Source organism: Oncorhynchus tshawytscha, linkage group LG09, assembly GCF_018296145.1.
Source record: "Oncorhynchus tshawytscha isolate Ot180627B linkage group LG09, Otsh_v2.0, whole genome shotgun sequence".
NCBI classification, from domain to species: domain Eukaryota; kingdom Metazoa; phylum Chordata; class Actinopteri; order Salmoniformes; family Salmonidae; genus Oncorhynchus; species Oncorhynchus tshawytscha.
In genome coordinates this window covers 31,688,006-31,710,388 of record NC_056437.1, presented here as the reverse complement: position 1 = coordinate 31,710,388, position 22,383 = coordinate 31,688,006, and the positions used below count along the sequence as shown (strand labels likewise).

The window sequence follows — 22,383 nt, the reverse complement described above, 5'->3', positions numbered from 1 at the left end:
TACCTGGTTGACTGGGAGGGTTATGGCCCAAAGGAGAGGTGCTGGATCCCTGCTAGGGACATCCTGGACCCAGGCATCATCGCTGAGTTCCACCGCTGGCACCCCGGTCAATCAGGTATGCACCCAGGTAGGACACCAGGTTGCTACTGTCACACCCTGATCTGTTTCACCTGTCTTGGTGCTTGTCTCCACCCCCCTCCAGGTGTCACCCATCTTCCCCATTATCCCCGGTGCATTTATACCTGTGTTATCTATCTGTTGCCAGTTAATTGTGTCTCATCAAGCCTACCAGCGTTTTTTCCCGTACTCTCTTGTTAGTTCCTGTTTTCTAGTTCTCCCGGGTTTTTGACCATTCGGCCTGCCCTGACTCTGAGCCTGCCTGCCGTTCTGTACCTTACGGACTGCCCTGGATTACTGACCTCCACCTGCCCTTGACCTGTTTATCTTCCCCCTGTTTTGAAAATGAACATTTGTCACTTTGAACTTTGTCTGCATCTTGGTCTTATCCTGAGGTCTGATAATTTAGCTGATTTGACTATTGATTTGATTTTTGTGTCTGAATCAATTTGAGGGTATTTTTTTCCTCCAAATAATAGTACATAATGAACAGTTAGATGTAGTGATAAAAAGTACACACTTTATTGGGATATAAAATGATTACCATAACAATCAATGACAAATAACAAATATGACGATGTGTAAATATAGTAGATGAAGGCAGGGTTTTTGTCTTTGTCATAATTCCTTTGTTGTGGAAAATGTATTTGGTGATGTCATCACCTTGATTTCCTTCCTCTTGTTTGATGGAGAGGGTTTTGACAGTGATTACTCACCTGAGACATTGCTCAACTTCCCATGCTTTAAGCGTATATAAGACATCCCCTGGCCACACACCACACAAACAAGAAGCTCTCAAGGAAGAAGCATCATGAAGACTTTCAATCTGTGCTTACTACTAGTCAACCTGGCAATAGTGGTATACTCTTTGCCAATATTGCCATCTACTGAAGAAGATGAAGCCCTTGCAGAGGTATGATTATGGTCAAATATTTTGGAAGGAAGGTCTTTATGGGTTTTACAACTGAAAATATTATGATGGAACAGATGTGTTCATGTAACTTCATATGGCTCAGTCAGGTTGAATGTGTTATATTATATTCATAACACTGTAGTAAATGGTACTATCATTATAACATCATGCTTGCTGTGTTTTCTGTAGACGTACCTGAAGAAGTTCTTTAACCTGACGGAGGAGACGGGTCCAATGTTCAGACGGGGGCCCAGCCAGCGGAGCAGGAAAGTCAGCGAGATGCAGAGGTTCTTTGGCCTCAAGGTGACAGGAACCTTGGACGCTGAGACCGTAAAGATGATGAAGAAGCCACGCTGCGGGTTACCTGACGTCCAACTCGGCCGATTCACCACCTTCAATAACCTTAAGTGGCCAACAAACCAGCTTACCTACAGGTGAGAGGAGTGAGAAAAACAAGTTGACCATGGTGAATTGATACTAAGCAAAAATAGGGTTTGTAATGTTAACATTTAGTTAGTTGCAATACCAATTAGGTTGTCAGTAAACTTTGAGAAAAACACTAAACTACACCAAACTGTTTGTTGCACTCACCACGGTAGGTCGCTCTGGATAAGAGCATCTGCTAAATGACTCAAATGTTTAAAAAAATATGTAAATGTGTCAATCATAAAGGTTTTGTATTTGCAAACATCAAATTATACACAGAGACACTGTGAGTGATAGGCCAAAGTCAGGGTTTGCTTAACAAACCCCCCCCAAAAATTCAACATTGAGAAATATTTTTCTAATGTTGACTGTTGGTGTATTGTCTTTTTCAGAATTGAGAACTACACTCCTGACATGTCTGTGGCTGAGGTGGACAACTCCATAGAGAGAGCACTACAGGTGTGGGCCAAGGTCTCCCCCCTAAGGTTCACCCGTATCTACCGCGGCACCGCTGACATCATGATCTCCTTCGGCAACAGAAGTAAGAAACTTTTACCTAACACAATGTTACTGTGACCAACTGAAACAGAATTCATTCAATATTTAGAAAGTGTAACTAAAAGTGGAATTACTTGGATGGGATTCTGAATGTTTGTCAAAGCTACTAATAACCTATTATAACAATAATATTGATAAAATACCATAGGTCTGATGCACCAACATGTCATGCTGTACATGTACACTAAGAATGTATACATTTAAAGATCCACTCCATATATACACACTACCTTTCAAAGGTTTGTGGTCACTTACAAATGTACTTGTTTTTTAAAGAAAAGCAAATTTTTTTGTCCATTAAAATAACATCAAATTGATCAGAAATACAGTGTAGACATTGTAAATGTTGTAAATGACTACTGTAGCTGGAAACGGCTGATTATATATGGAATATCTACATAGGCGTACAGAGGCCCATTATCAGCAACCATCACTCCTGTGTTCCAATGGCACGTTGTGTTAGCTAATCCAAGTTTTAGAAAACCTTTTTGCAATTATGTTAGCACAGCTGAAAACTGGTGTGGTGATTAAAGAAGCAATACAAATGGCCTTCTTTAGACTACTTGAGTGTCTGGAGCATCAGGATTTCTGGGTTCGATTACAGGCTCAAAATGGCCAGAAACAAAGAACTTTCTTCTGAAACTCATCAGTCTATTCTTGTTCTGAGAAATGAAGGCTATTCCATGCGAGAAATTGCCAAGAAAGTACATTAGTGTCTAGTTTGAGAAACAGACGCATCACAAGTCCTCAACTGGCAGTTTCATTAAATAGTACCCACAAAACACCAGTCTCAACGACAACAGTGAAGAGGCGACTCCGGGATGCTGGCCTTCTAGGCAGAGTTACAAAGAAAAAGACATCTCAGAATGGCCAATAAAAATAAAATAATATGATGGGCAAAAGAATACAGACACTGGACAGAGGAATATTGGAAAAAAAGTGTTATTGACAGACAAATCTAAGTTTGAGGTGTTCGGATCACAAAGAAGAACATTAGTGAGAGGCATAAAACATGAAAAGATGCTGGAGGAGTGCTTGACGCTATCTGTCAAGCATGATGGAGACAATGTGATGGTATGGAGGTGCTTTGGTGGTGTTAAAGGGGGAGATTGTACAGGGTAAAAGGGATCTTGAAGAAGGAGGGTTATCACTCCATTTTGCAATGCCATGCCATACTCTGTGGACAGTGCTTAATTGGAGCCAATATCCTCCTACAACAGGACAATGACCCAAAGCACAGCTCCAAAATATGAAATAACTATTTAGGGAAGAAGCAGTCAGCTGGTATTCTGTCTATAATGGAGTGGCCAGCACAGTCACCGGATCTCAACCCTATTGAGGTGTTGTGGGAACAGCTTGACCGTATGGTACATAAGCAGAGCCCATCAAGCCAATCCAACATGTGGGAGGTGCTTCAGGAAGCATGGGGTGAAATATCTTCAGAACAAATTGACAACTAGAATGCCAAAGATCTGCAAGACTGTAAATGCTGAAAACGGTGGATTCTTTGACGAAAGCAAAGTTTGAAGGACACACTAATTATTTAAATTAAAAATCATTATTTATAACCTTGTCAAAGTCTTTACTATATTTCCTATTCATGTGTCCCTGAACAAAGTGGGGGTCAAAATCAAAAGTAACAGTCAGTATCTGGTGTGGCCACCCGCTGCATTAACTACTGCAGTGCATCTCCTCCTCATGGACTGTGCCAGATTAGCCAGTTCTTGCTGTGAAATGTTACCCCACTCTTCCACCAAGGCACCTGCAAGTTCCCGGACATTTCTGGGGGGAATGGCCCTAGCACTCACCCTCCGATCCAACAGGTCCCAGATGTGCTCAGTGGGATTGAGATCCAGGCTCTTCGCTGGCCATGGCAGAACACTGACATTCCTGTCTTGCAGGAAATCACACACAGAACGAGCAGTATGGCTGGTGGCATTGTCATGCTGGAGGGTCATTTCAGGATGAGCCTGCAGGAAGGGTACCACATGAGGGAGGAGGATGTATTCCCTGTAACGCACAGCGTTGAGATTGCCTGCAATGACAAGCTCAGGCCGATGATGCTATGACACACTGCCCCAGACCATGACGGACCCTCCACCTCCAAATTGATCCCACTCCAGAGTACAGGCCTCGGTGTAATGCTCATTCCTTCGACGATAAGCGCGAATCCGACCATCACCCCTGGGGAAACAAAACCGCGACTCTTCAGTGAAGAGCACTTTTGCCAGTCCTGTCTGGTCCAGCGACGGTGGGTTTGTGCCCATAGGCAACATTGTTGCCAGTGATGTCTGGTGAGGACCTGCCTTACAACAGGCCTACAAGCCCTCAGTCCAGCCTCTCTCAGCCTATTGCGGACAGTCTGAGCACTGATGGAGGGACTGTGTGTTCCTGTTGTAACTCAGGCAGTTGTTGTTGCCATCCTGTACCTGTCCCACAGGTGTGATGTTCGGATGTACAGTGCCTTGCGAAAGTATTCGGCCCCCTTGAACTTTGCGACCTTTTGCCACATTTCAGGCTTCAAACATAAAGATATAAAACTGTATTTTCTTGTGAAGAATCAACAACAAGTGGGACACAATCATGAAGTGGAATGACATTTATTGGATATTTCAAACTTTTTTAACAAATCAAAAACTGAAAAATTGGGCGTGCAAAATTATTCAGCCCCTTTACTTTCAGTGCAGCAAACTCTCTCCAGAAGTTCAGTGAGGATCTCTGAATGATCCAATGTTGACCTAAATGACTAATGATGATAAATACAATCCACCTGTGTGTAATCAAGTCTCCGTATAAATGCACCTGCACTGTGATAGTCTCAGAGGTCCGTTAAAAGCACAGAGAGCATCATGAAGAACAAGGAACACACCAGGCAGGTCCGAGATACTGTTGAAGAAGTTTAAAGCCGGATTTGGATACAAAAAGATTTCCCAAGCTTTAAACATCCCAAGGAGCACTGTGCAAGCGATAATATTGAAATGGAAGGAGTATCAGACCACTGCAAATCTACCAAGACCTGGCCGTCCCTCTAAACTTTCAGCTCATACAAGGAGAAGACTGATCAGAGATGCAGCCAAGAGGCCCATGATCACTCTGGATGAACTGCAGAGATCTACAGCTGAGGTGGGAGACTCTGTCCATAGGACAACAATCAGTCGTATATTGCACAAATCTGGCCTTTATGGAAGAGTGGCAAGAAGAAAGCCATTTCTTAAAGATATCCATAAAAAGTGTTGTTTAAAGTTTGCCACAAGCCACCTGGGAGACACACCAAACATGTGGAAGAAGGTGCTCTGGTCAGATGAAACCAAAATTGAACTTTTTGGCAACAATGCAAAACGTTATGTTTGGCGTAAAAGCAACACAGCTCATCACCCTGACCACCATCCCCACTGTTAAACATGGTGGTGGCAGCATCATGGTTTGGGCCTGCTTTTCTTCAGCAGGGACAGGGAAGATGGATAAAATTGATGGGAAGATGGATGGAGCCAAATACAGGACCATTCTGGAAGAAAACCTGATGGAGTCTGCAAAAGACCTGAGACTGGGACGGAGATTTGTCTTCCAACAAGACAATGATCCAAAACATAAAGCAAAATCTACAATGGAATGGTTCAAAAATAAACATATCCAGGTGTTAGAATGGCCAAGTCAAAGTCCAGACCTGAATCCAATCGAGAATCTGTGGAAAGAATTGAAAACTGCTGTTCACAAATGCTCTCCATCCAACCTCACTGAGCTCGAGCTGTTTTGCAAGGAGGAATGGGAAAAAATGTCAGTCTCTCGATGTGCAAAACTGATAGAGACATACCGCAAGCGACTTACAGCTGTAATCGCAGCAAAAGGTGGCGCTACAAAGTATTAACTTAAGGGGGCTGAATAATTTTGCACGCCCAATTCTTCAGTTTTTGATTTGTTAAAAAAGTTTGAAATATCCAATAAATGTCGTTCCACTTCATGACTGTGTCCCACTTGTTGTTGATTCTTCACAAAAAAATACAGTTTTATATCTTTGTTTGAAGCCTGAAATGTGGCAAAAGGTCACAAAGTTCAAGGGGGCCGAATACTTTCGCAAGGCACTGTACCGATCCTGTGCAGGTGTTACACGTGGTCTGCCACTGTGAGGACGATCAGCTGTCCGTCCTGTCTCCCTGTAGCGCTGTCTTAGGTGTCTCACAGTACGGACATTGCAATGTATTGCCCTGGCCACATCTGCAGTCTTCATGCCTCCTTGTAGCATGCCTAAAGCATTTTCACGCAGATGTGCAGGGACCCTAGGCATCTTTCTTTTGGTGTTTTTCAGAGTCAGTAGAAAGGCCTCTTTAGTGTCCTAAGTTTTCAGAACTGTGACCATAATTGCCTACCGTCTGTAAGCTGTTAGTGTCTTAATGACAGTTCCACAGGTGCATGTTCATTAATTGTTTATGGTTCATTGAACAAGCATGTGTTTAACCCCTTTACAATGAAGATCTGTGAAGTTATTTGGATTTTTACAAATTATCTTTGAAAGACAGGGCCCTGAAAAAGGGATGTTTCATTTTTTGCTGAGTTTATATATACATATTTTAATTTCTTTGTTGAAAAATATAATTCCAAGTATAATTAGTATAGTCAGTCGTTGAAAAAGTACCCAATTGTCATACTTGAGTAAAAGTTAAGATACCTTAAGAGACAATTACTCAAGTAAAAGTGAAAGCCATCCAGTAAAATACTACTTTAAAAGTCTAAAAGTATTTGGTTTTGAATATACTTAAGTATCAAAAGTATATGTAATTGCTCAAATATACTTAAGTATTGAAAGTAAATGTTTAAAACCTCTTGCACTTAGCCATCCCGGATCCGGGATCGTGAATACAGCCTCAAGCTCATTACCATAACGCAACGTTAACTATTCATGAAAATCGCAAATGAAATGAAATAAATATGCTAGCTCTCAAGCTTAGCCTTTTGTTAACAACACTGTCATCTCAGATTTTCAAAATATGCTTCTCAACCATAGGAAAACAAGCATTTGTGTAACAGTATTCATAGCTATTCATAGCTAGCGTAGCATTTAGCGTTAGCAATTCAGCAGGAAACATTTCCACAAAAACCAGAAAAGCATTCAAATAAAATCATTTACCTTTGAAGAACTTCAGATGTTTTCAATGAGGAGACTCTGTTAGATAGCAAATGTTCAGTTTTTCCCAAAATAATATTTGTTTAGGAGAAATCGCTCCGTTTGGTGCGTCACGTTTGGCTACCAAAAAAACGAAAATTCAGTCATCTAAACGTCAAACTTTTTTCCAAATTAACTCCATAATATCGACTGAAACATGGCAAACGTTGTTTAGAACCAATACTCAAGGTGTTTTTCACATATCTCTTCAATGATACATTGTTCGTCAAAGTGTGCTTTCCTCTGAATCCCAGGAGAAAATGGCCAGAACTGAAGATTACTCGCTGATTTACACAAAGGACACCAGGCGGACCCGTGGTAAATGTAGTCTCTTATGGCCAATCTTCCAATGATATGCCTACAAATACGTCACAATGCTGCAGACACCTTGGAGAAACGGCACGAAGCTTAAGCTCGTTCATGGCACATTCACAGCCATATAAGGAGACAATGAAAAACAGAGCCTCAGAAATTCTGCTGATTTCCTGTATAAGGTTTCATCTTGGTTTCGCCTGTAACATGAGTTCTGTGGCACCCACAGATAGTATCTTTGCAGTTCTGGAAACCTTAGAGTGTTTTCTTTCCAAAGCTGCCAATTATATGCATAGTCGAGCATCTTTTCATGACAAAATATTGCGCTTAAAACGGGCACGTTTTTTTATCCAATAATGACATACTGCCCCTAGAGGTTCAAGAGGTTAAATAATTTCAAATTCTCTATTTTAAGCAAACTAGATGGCACCATTTATTCACTGATAACCAGGGGCACACTCCAACACTCGTAGAAAAGAAGCAGTGTTTAGTGAGTCCACCAGATCAGAGGCAATAGGGATGACCAGGGATGTTCTGTTGATAAGTGTCCTGTCCTGTTAGTCATTCAAAATGTAATGAGTACTTTTGGGTGTCAGGGAAAATGTATGGAGTAAAAAGTACATTTTCTTAGATATAAAATATAAGTAGAGTACAGGTACCCCAAAAAACAACTTAAGTAGTACTTTAAAGTATTTTTACTTAAGTACTTTACACCACTGAGTAAAGTACACACACATAAGGGTGAAAAAACAAAATAGTGTTTTTTTTTACACATTTGCTAAATTCAGTTGGTCTGGTGGGTGCACTCTGATATCATTGGCCTCCCCCTTGCTTATGGCAACAACAGAGGAGCAATAGTGGAAAGGCCAACCCCCCCCCAACTTGTTCCATGTAATTAGGAGCCCTGCACCATCTACTAAAATGCACCTTTTGTGAGGTAAATCAGGTGATAACTGAGGTGTTAGGGAGGCTGAAAAAAGTGGGTCTTCAAAACTGAAACATGAAAGACGGACACTTAAAGCTCTCAGGATGTTTGAGTAGCAGGGTTAGAAAGGGAGAGCGGGAGATACAGTACCTGTGGAGGATCCACTCTTTACATTCCTCCTGTCAGAGCACAGTGCACAGTATATTCAGACATTATGACAGTATTCCCTGACAAAAAGCTTTGAAACAGAGGTGCACCCTACGCCCCATCCCACTTACATAACCAACATCACCACCACTCGTGAAAAAAAACACATGACATCAGTATCATATCACTGCTTTTCCCCCTCACTGTAATTTGTCTACAGTTTGACGAGTTGAAAGAGTGTTATTAGAGTCACTTTGCCTTATTACATTGGGCCCCTATAAGTGCATCGGTTTGAGAAACTAACATAAATAATTCATTTTTTTTATACAGTATGCATTTGTCCTCATCTCTGATGGCTCATACTATTATTTCTCCTGTCTGTGTAGATCATGGTGATTTCTACCCCTTCGATGGCCCTGAAGGCACCCTGGCCCATGCCTTCTCCCCCGGCGCTGACATTGGAGGAGATGCTCATTTTGATGATGACGAGTACTTCACCTTCAGCTCAACCAGAGGTGAGAACCTCTATCACAACAATAAATGTGGAACATAACTTAATTTACTACATTACCCTGTTTCAAATGTAGGACAATCCTGGGTGAAGTGTCAGGTAGCCTAGCGGTTAAGAGCATTGGGTCAGTAACAGAAAGGTTGCTGATTTGAATAACCAAGTCGACTAGGTGAAAAATATATCAATGTGCCCTTGAACAAGGCACTTAATCCTAATAGCTTTTGTAAGTCGCTCTGGTTAAAAGTGTCTGCTAAAATGTAAATGTCATGAAAATGTCCACAACAGAGTAGAATAATGATATATTTTCATCATATAGGGTACAACCTGTTCTTGGTGGCTGCCCATGAGTTTGGCCATTCCCTGGGTCTCAGCCACTCCAACGACCCTGGAGCGCTGATGTTCCCAGTGTACAGCTACACAGATCCCAGCACCTTCTCTCTGCCTCGTGATGATGTCACCGGTATCCAGTACATATACGGTCAGTATTAAATGATCTTTTCTCTTTCTGACCTGTATGATTTACATTTATATTGCTGTATTCCACTTCTTTTGACTGACTAACAAAAAGGCTCTCTAATTTTATGAGACTTTCCAATATTGGAACCGGAACTAATGAGTATCTGTGTCCTCCAGGCCCAAACCCAGATGTTAACCCCAACCCAGATAAGCCCGACCCTACACCTGTTTCCACCCCTGATGCCTGTGACCCCACCCTGGTCCTGGATGCTGTCACCACTCTACGTGGGGAGAAGATGTTCTTCAAGGGCAGGTACAGCACATCATGTAGCCTAGATCAGATGTTCAGTGACTTATGGTAACCTACAGCTCAGACACAGTCAATGAATGACACTGTTTCCCAGAGAAACAAAATGGTTGCCTTTTAATCTGTGATCCAGAGCTCTAACGTTCTGATGACCTCCCTTCATCTTTAGGTTCTTCTGGCGTATTTACCCTCAGAGCAGCAAACCACATCAGAACCTCATCAAGACTTTCTGGCCTGAACTCCCCGACAACATCAATGCTGCTTATGAGAGCCAGCTATCTGACAGAGTGTTCCTCTTTAAAGGTATTGCAGTCACCAATTGCCTCAAATTAGCCCTTGTATGGCTGTAGTCTCCACATGGTGTCTAGACAACAACTGTGGAAGCTACAGCCATATCAGTGCTAGCCTCACTCTTTACCTGTAATGAATACTGTGTGAATGCATTAAGCTGTTTAATTGGAGTCATATCTCAGTAATACTCTGTCTCTGTCCCTGCAGATCATCAGGTCTGGGCTCTCTATGGCTATGACATCGTCCCCGGCTATCCCAGAAACCTGAAGAGCTTGGGTCTGCCCAGGACCGTGAAGAAAGTTGACGCCGCCCTGTACGATGAACATTCTCGCAAGACCTTGTTCTTTGTTGGCGACAACTACTACAGGTTAGTGGAGTCTAGTATATCAATACAAGCGATGTAATTTTTGGTCACTTTTTCTATGTACTGTATGTTGCCATTATACTGTATTTATATGTCAAGAGTATCACAATCTCACTAATATTGCTGTTACCGTAGTTATGATGAGGAAATGAAAAGCATGGACAGAGGTTTCCCCAAGCGTGTGGATGAACAGTTCCCAGGCATGACAAGCAAAGTGACTGCAGCCTTCCAAGTCCGAGGTGAGTGCGATACAGCATCTAAGCACACAACTGTGCATTACAAGCCAAGGAGATGTAAATATACAAAATATTATTTCCTACCTTCTAAAGTATTCATTGAATATAAGAAAGTCCCCTGAATAGTCCTTTTAAGTCATATTTTAGATTTTCTTGAGCATTGATAGTTTGTCAGTGTGGCATGTCGCTAACCTCTCTACCCTATATGGTTTTTAGGCTTCACCTACCTCTATAGTGGCCCCTACGTGTTTGAATACAACATGAGGACCAGAAGACAGTTCCGCGTGCTAGGAAACAACTACTTCCTGCCTTGTTAGACCATCGACCATGATGAAACGCTTAAGAAGCAGCTGTGAACAATGATGAATTTAGCCAAATGACAAAGTTGTTTCAAACATGAAGTTGTTGTATTTTTGGGAGATTTTACAGATTTGTTTTCTCTGAAATATTATTGCCATATATCTATTTAAATATATATTTATGTATCTAAATTATTTTATATTTTTCTTGACTAAATAATCTGAAAACATGAATGTATTGAATATAGGCCAAACATATTTGTATATGTTGCATATTCAAATAAATTCCAAGTTTTTGTGATTCTTTGTTTTTGTCTTTTACTATTAATTTTTATTTCACCTTTATTTAACCAGGTAGGCTAGTTGAGAACAAGTTATCATTTGCAACTGTGACCTGGCCAAGATAAAGCATAGCTATTCGACACATACAACAACACAGAGTTACACATGGAATAAACAAAACATACAGTCAATAATACAGTCGAAAAAAAGAAAAGAAAAAGTCTATATACAGTGAGTGCAAATGAGGTAGGTTAAGGGAGTTAAGGCAATAAATAGGCCATGGTGGTGAAGTAATTACAATATAGCAATTAAACACTGGAATGGTAGATGTGCAGAAGATGAATGTGCAAGTAGAGACACTGGGGTGCAAAGAAGCATGATAAATAAATACTGTATGGGGATGAGGTAGGTAAATGGGCTGTTTACAGATGGGCTATGTACAGGTGCAGTGATCTGTGAGCTGCTCTGACAGCTGGTGCTTAAAGCTAGTGAGGGAGATATGAGTCTCCAGCTTCAGTGATTTTTGTAGTTCGTTCCAGTCATTGGCAGCAAAGAACTGGAAGGAAAGACGACCAAACGAGGAATTGGCTTTGGGGGTGACCAGTGAGATATACCTGCTGGAGCGTGTGCTACGAGTGGGTGCTGTTGTGGTGACCAGTGAGCTGAGATAAGGCAGGGCTTTACCTAACAGAGACTTGTAGATAACCTGGTGCCAGTGGGTTTTGCGACGAGTTCGAAGCGAGGGCCAACCAACGAGAGCGTACAGGTCACAATGGTGGGTAGTGTATGGGGCTTTGGTGACAAAACAGATGGCACCGTGATAGACTGCACTCAATTTGTTGAGTGGTGGAGACTATTTTATAGATGACATCACCGAAGTCGAGGATCGGTAGGATGGTCAGTTTTACGAGGGTATGTTTGGCAGCATGAGTGAATGATGCATTGTTGCGATATAGGAAGCCAATTATAGATTTAACTTTGGATTGGAGATGTTTGATGTGAGTCTGGAAGGAGAGTTTACAGTCTAACCAGACACCTAGGTATTTGTAGTTGTCCACGTACAGAGCCGTGCAGAGTAGCGATGCTGGACGGGCGAGCCGGTGCGGGCAGTGATAGGTTGAATAGCATGCATTTGGTTTTACTTGCGTTTAAGAGTAGTTGGAGGCCAGGGAAGGTTAGTTGTATGGCATTGAACCTCGTCTGGAGGTTAGCTAACACAGTGTCCAAAAAAGGGACCAGAAGTATACAGAAGTATACAGAACATTATGAAGCATAGATGTTCATTTGAACCCTTTTCTGATGAAACCTAATACAACTTTACCAAAACATTTACTTAAACAAATATACAACCAACATGTGGACATCCCTTAAAATGAGTGGATTTGGCTATTTCAGATAGACCCGTTGCTGACAGGTGTATCAAATCGAGCACACAGCTATACAATCTCCATAGACAAACATTGGCAGTAGATTGGCCCATACTGAAGAGTTCAGTGACTTTCAACATGTCATTTGATGCCACCTTTCCAACAAGTCAATTCGTCATATTTCTGCCCTGTTAGAGCTGCCACGGTCAACTGTAAGTGATGTTATTGTGAAGTGGATACGTCTTGGAGCAACAGCGGCTCAGCCGCAACGTGGTAGGCCACACAAGCTCACAGAACGGGACCGCTGAAGCGCATAAAAATTGCCTGTCCTCGGTTGCAACACTCACTACCGTGTTCCAAAATGCCACTGGAAGCAATGTCAGCACTATAACTGTTAGTCGGGAGCTTCATGAAATGGGTTTCCATGGCCGAGCAGCCGCACACAAGCCAAAGATCACCATGCGCAATGCCAAGCGTCGGCTGGAGTGGAGTAAAGCTCACCGCCATTGGACTCTGGAGCAGTGGAAACGCATTCTCTGGAGTGATGCATCACGCTTCACCATCTGGCAGTCCGACAGACGATTCTGGGTTTAGTGGATGCCAGGAGAATGCTACCTGCTCGAATGCATAGTGTCAACTGTAAAGTTTGGTGGAGGAGGAATAATGGTCTGGGGCTGTTTTTCAACATTCGGGCTAGGCCCCTTGGTACCAGTGAAGAGAAATCGTATCGCTACAGCATCAATGACATTCTAGATTATTCTGTGCTTCCAATTTAGTGGCAATAGTTTGGGGAAGGCCCTATCCTGTTTCAGCATGACAATACCCCCAGGCACAAAGCTAAATCCATGCACAAATGGTTTGTCGAGATCGGTGTGAAAGAACTTGACTGGCCTGCACAGAGCCCTGACCTCAACCCCATCAAACACATTTGGGATGAATTGGATCGCCGACTGCGAGCCAGGCATAAGCACCCAACATCAGTGCCCGACCTCACTAATGGTCTTGTGGCTGAATGGATGCAAGTCCTCACAGCAATGTTCCAACATCTAGTGGAAAGCATTCCCAGAAGAGTGGAGGCAGTTGTAGCAGCAAAGGGGGGACCAACTCCATATTAATGCCCATGATTTTGAAACGAGATGTCTAAGGAGTAGGTGTCCACATACTTTTGGCCGTGCAATGTATCTATATTAGGGTACATGGAAGCATAACAAATGGAATTGATCATATAATAAGATAGATAGAGAATAACAATGAAGAAACACTGTGGCATACCCATTTCAATTTCATACATGCAGCACACTGATTCAGTATACCACAAAGTATTGAAGTACATTATATGGTGTGTGGCTTTGATCTGATCTGCCTAGACTCAGCCTAGTCTTTGATTATTTTCACACTACAATTTTTATGACAAAACTCAGAACCGCTATGGCCATATGAAACAATGTCCTCTTGTAATAAAATACAAAGACCAATGAGTATGAGCAGTGGAAAGAAACCATGAACTTGTGTGGCAGTCCCAGGCTAGAGAAAATAAGGTATGAATCTCCACCTCCATGTACTGCTTTGCTTGGTCAAACCCACATTATAGTCCAGTGACGCAGGACAAAATCAGAGGTAAGTGTTGCACAGATAACAATTATATGTTCCCGAAACGTTAGAAACAGGTTATCTGTTGTCACATCAGTATGAGGCATCGTGACGACGCAGTTGCAAGGCATTGGGGCAATGATCCTGCCTTAAAAGAAATGTCCTCTTGTCAATTAATTTTTTAGAATTGCCTAATTCCCTGTTTCCGCTCTTTGAACTCAAAATAAACACACTGCACTAATCTGGGCAGTTACTTACAGTAGGTTAAGTGAAGCCTCAATATTGCCTACCCTGGAAGCCTGTGTTTCAGACATTAGGAAGTGGATGGTGGCAAATGTTTTACTTTTAAACTCGGACAAAACAGAGATGCTAGTTCTAGGTCCCAAGACACAAAGAGATCTGCTGTTGGATCTGACAATTCATCTTGATGGTTGTTCAGTCGTCTCAAATAAAACTATGAAGGACCTCAGCATTACTCTGGACCCTGATCTTTCTTTTGATGAACATAATCAAGAATATTTCAAGGACATATTCTTTCCATTTTAGCAACATTGCAAAAATCTGAAAAAAAGTATGCAGAAAAGCTAATCCATGCTTTTGTCACTTCTAGATTAGACTACTGCAATGCTCTACTCTCCTGCTACCCAGATAAAGCACTAAATTATCTTCAGTTAGTGCTAAACACAGCTGCTAGAATTCTGACTAGAACCAAAAAATGTGATCATATTACTCCAGTGCTAGCCTCTCGACATTGGCTTCCTGTTATGGCTAGGGCTGATTTCAAGGTTTTACTGCTAAACTACAAAGCATTACATGGGCTTACTACCACCTAAATCTCCAATTTGGTCCTGCCGTACATACCTACTGTATACGTACACTACGGTCACAAGACACAGGCCTCCTATAGTCCCTAGAATTTATAAGCAAACAGCTGGAGGAAGAACGTTCTCCAACAGAGATCCATTTTTATGGAATGGTCTGCCTATCCATGTGAGACGCAGACTCAGTCTGGACCTCTAAGTCTTTACTGAAGACATCTCTTCAGTAGGTCCTATGATTGAGTGTCGTCTGACCCAGGGGTGCGAAGGTGAACGGCAAGTCACTGGAGAGATGACCTGCCCTTGCTGTCTCTGCCTGGCTGGCTCCCCTCTCTCCACTGGGATTCTCTGCCTCTGACCCTACTACGTTGGCTGAGTCACTGGCTTACTAGTGCTCTTTCATGCTGGCCCTAGGAGAGGTGCGTCACTTGAGTGGGTTAAGTCACAGATGTGATCTTTCTGTTCGGTTTTGCGCCCCCTCGGGCTTGTGCGGTGGAGGAAATATTTGTGGGCTATACTCAGCCTTGTCTCAGGGTAGTAAGTTGGTGGTCGGTTGATATCCTTCTAGTGGTGTGGGGGCTGTGCTTTGGCAAAGTGGGTAGGGTTATAACCTGCCTCGTTGGCCCTGTCCGGGGGACGGGGCCACAGTGTCCTCCGACCCACCCGTCTCAGTCTCCAGTATCTATGCTGCAATAGTCTATGTGCCGGGGGGGTAGGGTCAGTCTGTTATATCTGGTGTAATTCTCCTGTCTTATCTGGTGTCCTGTGTGAATTTAAGTATGCTCCCTCATTCTCTCCCTCCACTCCTAGAGGACCTGAGCTTTAGGATCATGCCTCAGGACTACCTGGCTTGATGACACCTGGCTGTCCCCAGTCCACCTGGTCATGCTGCTGCTCCTGTTCTGCCTGCGGCTAGGGAATCCTGACCTGTTCACCGGACGTGCTACCTTGTCTCATACCTGCTATTTTAGACTCTCTCTCTACCACACCTGTTGTCTCGACCTCTGAATGCTTGGCTATGAAAAGCCAACTGACATTTATACCTGAGGTACTGACCAGTTGCACCCTCTACAATCACTGTGATTATTATTTGACCCTGCTGGTCATCTATGAACGTTTGAACATCTTGAAGAACAATCTGGCCATGTACTCTTAAAATCTCCACCTGGCACAGCCAGAAGAGGACTGGCCACCCCTCAGAGCCTGGTTCCTCTCTAGATTTCCTCCTATGTTCTGGCCTTTCTAGGGAGTTTTTCCTAGCCATCATGCTTCTACTTGTGCATTGCTTGCTGTTTGAAGTTTTAGGCTGGGTTTCTGTATAGCACTTTGTGACATCTGCTGATGTAAAAAAGGTTAATAAATAACCTTGATTGATTGAACAAGTTTCTCCCACAAGAAAATATTCCACTGTGATTTATCCAGATTTTGAAATACTTCCGAATGCTTGCTTGGATTTAATTAACCCGCAACTTTAAATAATAAGCGAACAATATAATTATTTTCTTCTCAATCCTTTTTTAATGTTTTAACATGTTGTGTAAATGTCAGTGTGTATCCTGTATGTTAGAGGCTGTATGCAAATTTGCTGTATTCCGCATCAGGACGTCAGAAGCCAGTCATACTGTCACGGTTCATGAATCCACTGCCTCCCTCTCTCTCTCTCTCTCTCTCTCTCTCTCTCTCTCTCTCTCTCTCTCTCTCTCTCTCTCTCTCTCTCCCGTGTTTGTGTGGGCATGGTTCCCAATCTCGGCCTGATTGTCTGTGCCAGCTGGAATCACTTATCTTCCCTTTATATGTTCTGTAACCAGTGTTTCTTGTTGTCAGATCGTTGTTACTTCTCTGAGGTTGTGTCGTGTGTCTGTGCTCATCTCTCACCGCCCTTGTGTGGATTATCTGCTGTGCTTCCTCCTACCCATCCGGACACACTCCCCTGGATTTCTCAGCACGCTATCATAGGAAGATGCGCCCTAGTCCCTGGGTCGGATTCCGTCTGAGTACAGTCTGTCTGTCCTGTTGCTGCTGTAAACTGTATTCATTAAACCATCGTTGCTTGCATCTTGCATCCGCCTCTGTATTGTCACACATACAGTATAATGGTAACGCATCCTGAGTCTTGCCTGTCTGGGCATGAGTAAAGTAAACATTTGCAGAGAAACCTCTCTCCCCTCTGGCTATTCTTGTACTTTAGCGTGTCCTTCAAAGCCTACTCAAAGTACTTTAGATTGACAGTTGTGCATATCACAGGGCTCTTGGTGTAGGAGTGGGTGTCAGATTAGCTACACGTCATTTGGTGGATTCAGGATTTCTCCCAGTTTTCCAATCCAGATCTAGCAGCTGACTCACGTATTCCCAGCAATACCGTACTTCCCTAATGGCAATAGCCAGCTAAAACACACCAACCTAACTTGCTTTTATTTGTTTGATCACAGAGAGAAGTAAAGTTCTTCATACTTGATTTGAGGTTTTTAACCCTAACCAAATGTGGTATGCATCCGACTTTGGGATACAACATTTGCATTCGTCGTTTTGGTTTGTGTTGTAAGTAGGCATTGATCAATGCCAAATGTTAAATTCAAATCTTCTTACCATCACAACTAAGCCAATATGACTATGGAGGTAGGCTACACAACACACGCTCGTCTAGGTTATTGGCAAACAGGTAATTCTCATAGGCTCCATTACACAATCGGCTGACCAAGAGTGATATAGCTTTAATTGTTCACATAAAGTAATGACAAATCAAATCAACTTCGTCACATGCGCCGAACACAAGTGTAGACTACCGTGAAATGCTTACTTACAAGCCCTTAACCAACAGTGCAGTTCAAGAAGAGACAGTGCAGTTCTAGAAGAGTCAACAAGAGGCAACGCATAAAACATATAATAGCAGTTATAGCACAGTTGTAACCTGTGTATTATGAAGTGAAATGGTGGATTAAGCAAGGTACGCAATTAGACAATTATAAGCGATGAGTCTATAGGCTACACATCAGTCATAATAACTGTATATCAGTGAGCCAAGAATGATGCTTCATGTGCGTAAAGCACCAAGGAGCAATTGCCAAATTGATGAGTGCAGAGATGTCATCAGTGTTCTAGCCAAAGCTTCAAAGATTCTTGTGGAATTGTTTTGTCTGTAATACATTTCCAATCTCCAGCTCTGGGAGGATCACTGCTGTCAAACAGCTTGTTGTGAAGGGGAAATTAAACAAACATTTATACAACGGCTGAGTCTAATCTTGGATGCTGATTGATTAAAACTGCATTCCAGCTGGTGTCTATTCCACAAATTGCCACTGGCTAAATCTATGACGTTGAAATGTCTATTTACTCTTTCCCATCTGAATGCGCAATCCACTTTTTCATCAGCTCAGCCGGGCAATTTATATACTAGATCTACACTGTAGAAACAATCTAGACATTATGCCGCATTTCCTTTAGACTAGCATTTGGTTTTCAACAGCGGAGATTTGTAATAACCTTGCTGTCTGTCTCTCTGACATTTGCAACATTGTTTCAATATTGAAATTCGATCTCCAGCTGTCCTAAGGTAATGAGACAGACAGGCTGGCAGCCTTTCTCAGCCAGTCAAAATAATGAATCCGCATCATTTTTATTGATATATATTTTGATATTTACAAAGAAATGTCAATAGAAAAACACAAAATGTCATTCCAGCTTAATTAAGTTTAGCTGTGTAGTTGGCTCTCTCTTCAGATCAGCGGCCTGGAAAGAAAGCACATTTCCTATACCAGGTGAAATCGCACATCATTAGCTCATTGTTATGGATGTCACTAGAAAAAAATCACTAGAAAAAAAAATCACAAAAAAAATCACTAGAAAACCGCATAAACAAACACAAATCAAATCAAATCAAATCAAATCAAATTTTATTTGTCACATACACATGGTTAGCAGATGTTAATGCGAGTGTAGCGAAATGCTTGTGCTTCTAGTTCCGACAATGCAGTAATAACGAGCAAGTAATCTAACTAACAATTCCAAAAAAACTACTGTCTTATACACAGTGTAAGGGGATAAAGAATATGTACATAAGGATATATGAATGAGTGATGGTACAGAGCAGCATAGGCAAGATACAGTAGATGATATCGAGTACAGTATATACATATGAGATAAGTATGTAAACCAAGTGGCATAGTTAAAGTGGCTAGTGATACATGTATTACATAAGGATGCAGTCGATGATATAGAGTACAGTATCAACGTATGCATATGAGATGAACAATGTAGGGTAAGTAACATTATATAAGGTAGCATTGTTTAAAGTGGCTAGTGATATATTTACATCATTTCCCATCAATTCCCATGATTAAAGTGGCTGGAGTAGAGTCAGTGTCATTGACAGTGTGTTGGCAGTAGCCACTCAATGTTAGTGGTGGCTGTTTAACAGTCTGATGGCCTTGAGATAGAAGCTGTTTTTCAGTCTCTCGGTCCCAGCTTTGATGCACCTGTACTGACCTCGCCTTCTGGATGACAGCGGGGTGAACAGGCAGTGGCTCGGGTGGTTGAAGTCCTTGATGATCTTTATGGCCTTCCTGTAGCATGGTGGTGTAGGTGTCCTGGAGGGCAGGTAGTTTGCCCCGGTGATGCGTTGTGCAGACCTCACTACCGTCTGGAGAGCCTTACGGTTGAGGGCGGTGCAGTTGCCATACCAGGCGGTGATACAGCCCGCCAGGATGCTCTCGATTGTGCATCTGTAGAAGTTTGTGAGTGCTTTTGGTGACAAGCCACATTTCTTCAGCCTCCTGAGGTTGAAGAGGCGCTGCTGCGCCTTCCTCACGATGCTGTCTGTGTGAGTGGACCAATTCAGTTTGTCTGTGATGTGTATGCCGAGGAACTTAAAACTTGCTACCCTCTCCACTACTGTTCCATCAATGTGGATGGGGGTGTTCCCTCTGCTGTTTCCTGAAGTCCACAATCATCTCCTTAGTTTTGTTGACGTTGAGTGTGAGGTTATTTTCCTGACACCACACTCCGAGGGCCCTCACCTCCTCCCTGTAGGCCGTCTCGTCGTTGTTGGTAATCAAGCCTACCACTGTTGTGTCGTCCGCAAACTTGATGATTGAGTTGGAGGCGTGCATGGCCACGCAGTCGTGGGTGAACAGGGAGTACAGGAGAGGGCTCAGAACGCACCCTTGTGGGGCCCCAGTGTTGAGGATCAGCGGGGAGGAGATGTTGTTGCCTACCCTCACCACCTGGGGGCGGCCCGTCAGGAAGTCCAGTACCCAGTTGCACAGGGCGGGGTCGAGACCCAGGGTCTCGAGCTTGATGACGAGCTTGGAGGGTACTATGGTGTTGAATGCCGAGCTGTAGTCGATGAACAGCATTCTCACATAGGTATTCCTCTTGTCCAGATGGGTTAGGGCAGTGTGCAGTGTGGTTGAGATTGCATCGTCTGTGGACCTATTTGGGCGGTAAGCAAATTGGAGTGGGTCAAGGGTGTCAGGTAGGGTGGAGGTGATATGGTCCTTGACTAGTCTCTCAAAGCACTTCATGATGACGGATGTGAGTGCTACGGGGCGGTAGTCATTTAGCTCAGTTACCTTAGCTTTCTTGGGAACAGGAACAATGGTGGCCCTCTTGAAGCATGTGGGAACAGCAGACTGGTATAGGGATTGATTGAATATGTCCGTAAACACACCGGCCAGCTGGTCTGCGCATGCTCTGAGGGCGCGGCTGGGATGCCGTCTGGGCCTGCAGCCTTGCGAGGGTTAACACGTTTAAATGTCTTACTCACTTCGGCTGCAGTGAAGGAGAGACCGCATGTTTCCGTTGCAGGCCATGTCAGTGGCACTGTATTGTCCTCAAAGCGGGCAAAAAAGTTATTTAGTCTGCCTGGGAGCAAGACATCCTGGTCCGTGACTGGGCTGGGTTTCTTCCTGTAGTGCAGCTACTTTGCTGTTATTCTGGCTGCACTATTGGCTAGCTAACAAGCAAGGGATAAGAACATTGCTAGCCATCATTGCTAGCCATCATCAAGAACGACTGGGTCGCGTCCATAGAGGGCATGCAGTTGATATAAAAAGCCTCCTGGTGGCCATGTTGGAAGACCACCGCATTAATTCTTCGAGACAACAACAGCCGAGTGGCTACCCCAAACTGCATGACAACAGTGCCTAAAACTAGTTGATTCATCACCATGGTCATTTTCTATGGTGAATTTGGCTGCTCTAATAAGGCAGGAAAGACAACAGGATTTTTTTTTTTTTTTTTACAGATTCCCCACAATCATGAAACACCTTTCTTGATACGAATGACATGACTCAAGAAATGTCACAAAAGCTAAGAAACCTTTCTGCCTGTCAAGACCTGAACCCCGACAGCTGTCAATACATGGTTTGCTAAAATCATTTTATTAATGGTTAAGTCAAGTCTGATGGACTTCGAGTTTAGTTTTCCTGGTATGCTAACCAGGTGTTAACAACAACACTAAGTTAGCTCGATAGCTTGTAGTCTAGCTATTAGCATGTGTTGCTTGAGTTTCAAGTTTTGGGGAAGTAATTTTTTCACCTTAAAAATGCCCCTTTATAACAAAGGATTGCATGTCTCTAGCATCACATTTGCAGACTAATGTAAGCCTACTATTATTAATGTGATGAGTAGATTCAATAGTGATCATTTAGGCTATTAATAAGCGAGTAGTGGCATAGGTTTTTAGGCTATATCAGAGATGTGGCCTTTGCTAAACACTTATTGCAATTCTACTACACTTTATCTGACTAGTAGAATTGTAGTAGAATTTTAATACGATGGTAGGATAGGACTACTCTACTAAAACTGCGAACATATCAATAAAAAAATGATAGACTTGAAAGCAACCATGTAATCTAGCCCAAAAAGGGGTCCTGGCTAAAAGGGATCCAGTTTTTTTATCAAATGAATGTAAAACGTTAGGGTTAGCTAAAATACAAAACTCAAACTCTTTTCATAACCTTAACCTAACTATCCTAACCTTAGGATTTTCTGTTAATTTGACAAAAGCTGGGTCCCTTCTAGCCATGACCATGAAAAGGTGAGAAGCAAATTGTAACGGAGACGCTGAGAGTCGAGAATCAGGTGCAGATGAAACATATAATAAAATAACAAACATGAAATGAGACAACATAACAGTATCGTCTACGCATAAGCACAGGAACAATGATGACAAGGAGCGGGCCAGTCCGGGCGGCGAAGGTGGAAATCATGGATGACGTTGGGATCCAAAATGTCCTCCACCGGAACCCAACACCGCTCCTCTGGGCCATACCCCTCCCAGTCCACCAGATACTGGAGCCGACACACG

The 22,383-nt window shown here is 42.8% G+C and overlaps 1 protein-coding gene across 1 annotated transcript; it reads left to right on the top strand.

The window, feature by feature from the left end:
- Positions 1-867: 867 nt before the first annotated feature.
- LOC112257809 (collagenase 3) lies at positions 868-11,321 on the top strand. The gene is made up of 10 exons (XM_024431669.2): positions 868-1,030; positions 1,220-1,464; positions 1,849-1,997; positions 8,943-9,071; positions 9,384-9,545; positions 9,701-9,836; positions 10,000-10,133; positions 10,329-10,488; positions 10,621-10,724; positions 10,938-11,321. Exons 1-10 carry the CDS (start codon positions 929-931, stop codon positions 11,036-11,038), a joined length of 1,422 nt encoding a protein of 473 aa, XP_024287437.1. The 5' UTR covers positions 868-928; the 3' UTR covers positions 11,039-11,321.
- Positions 11,322-22,383: the final 11,062 nt, after the last annotated feature.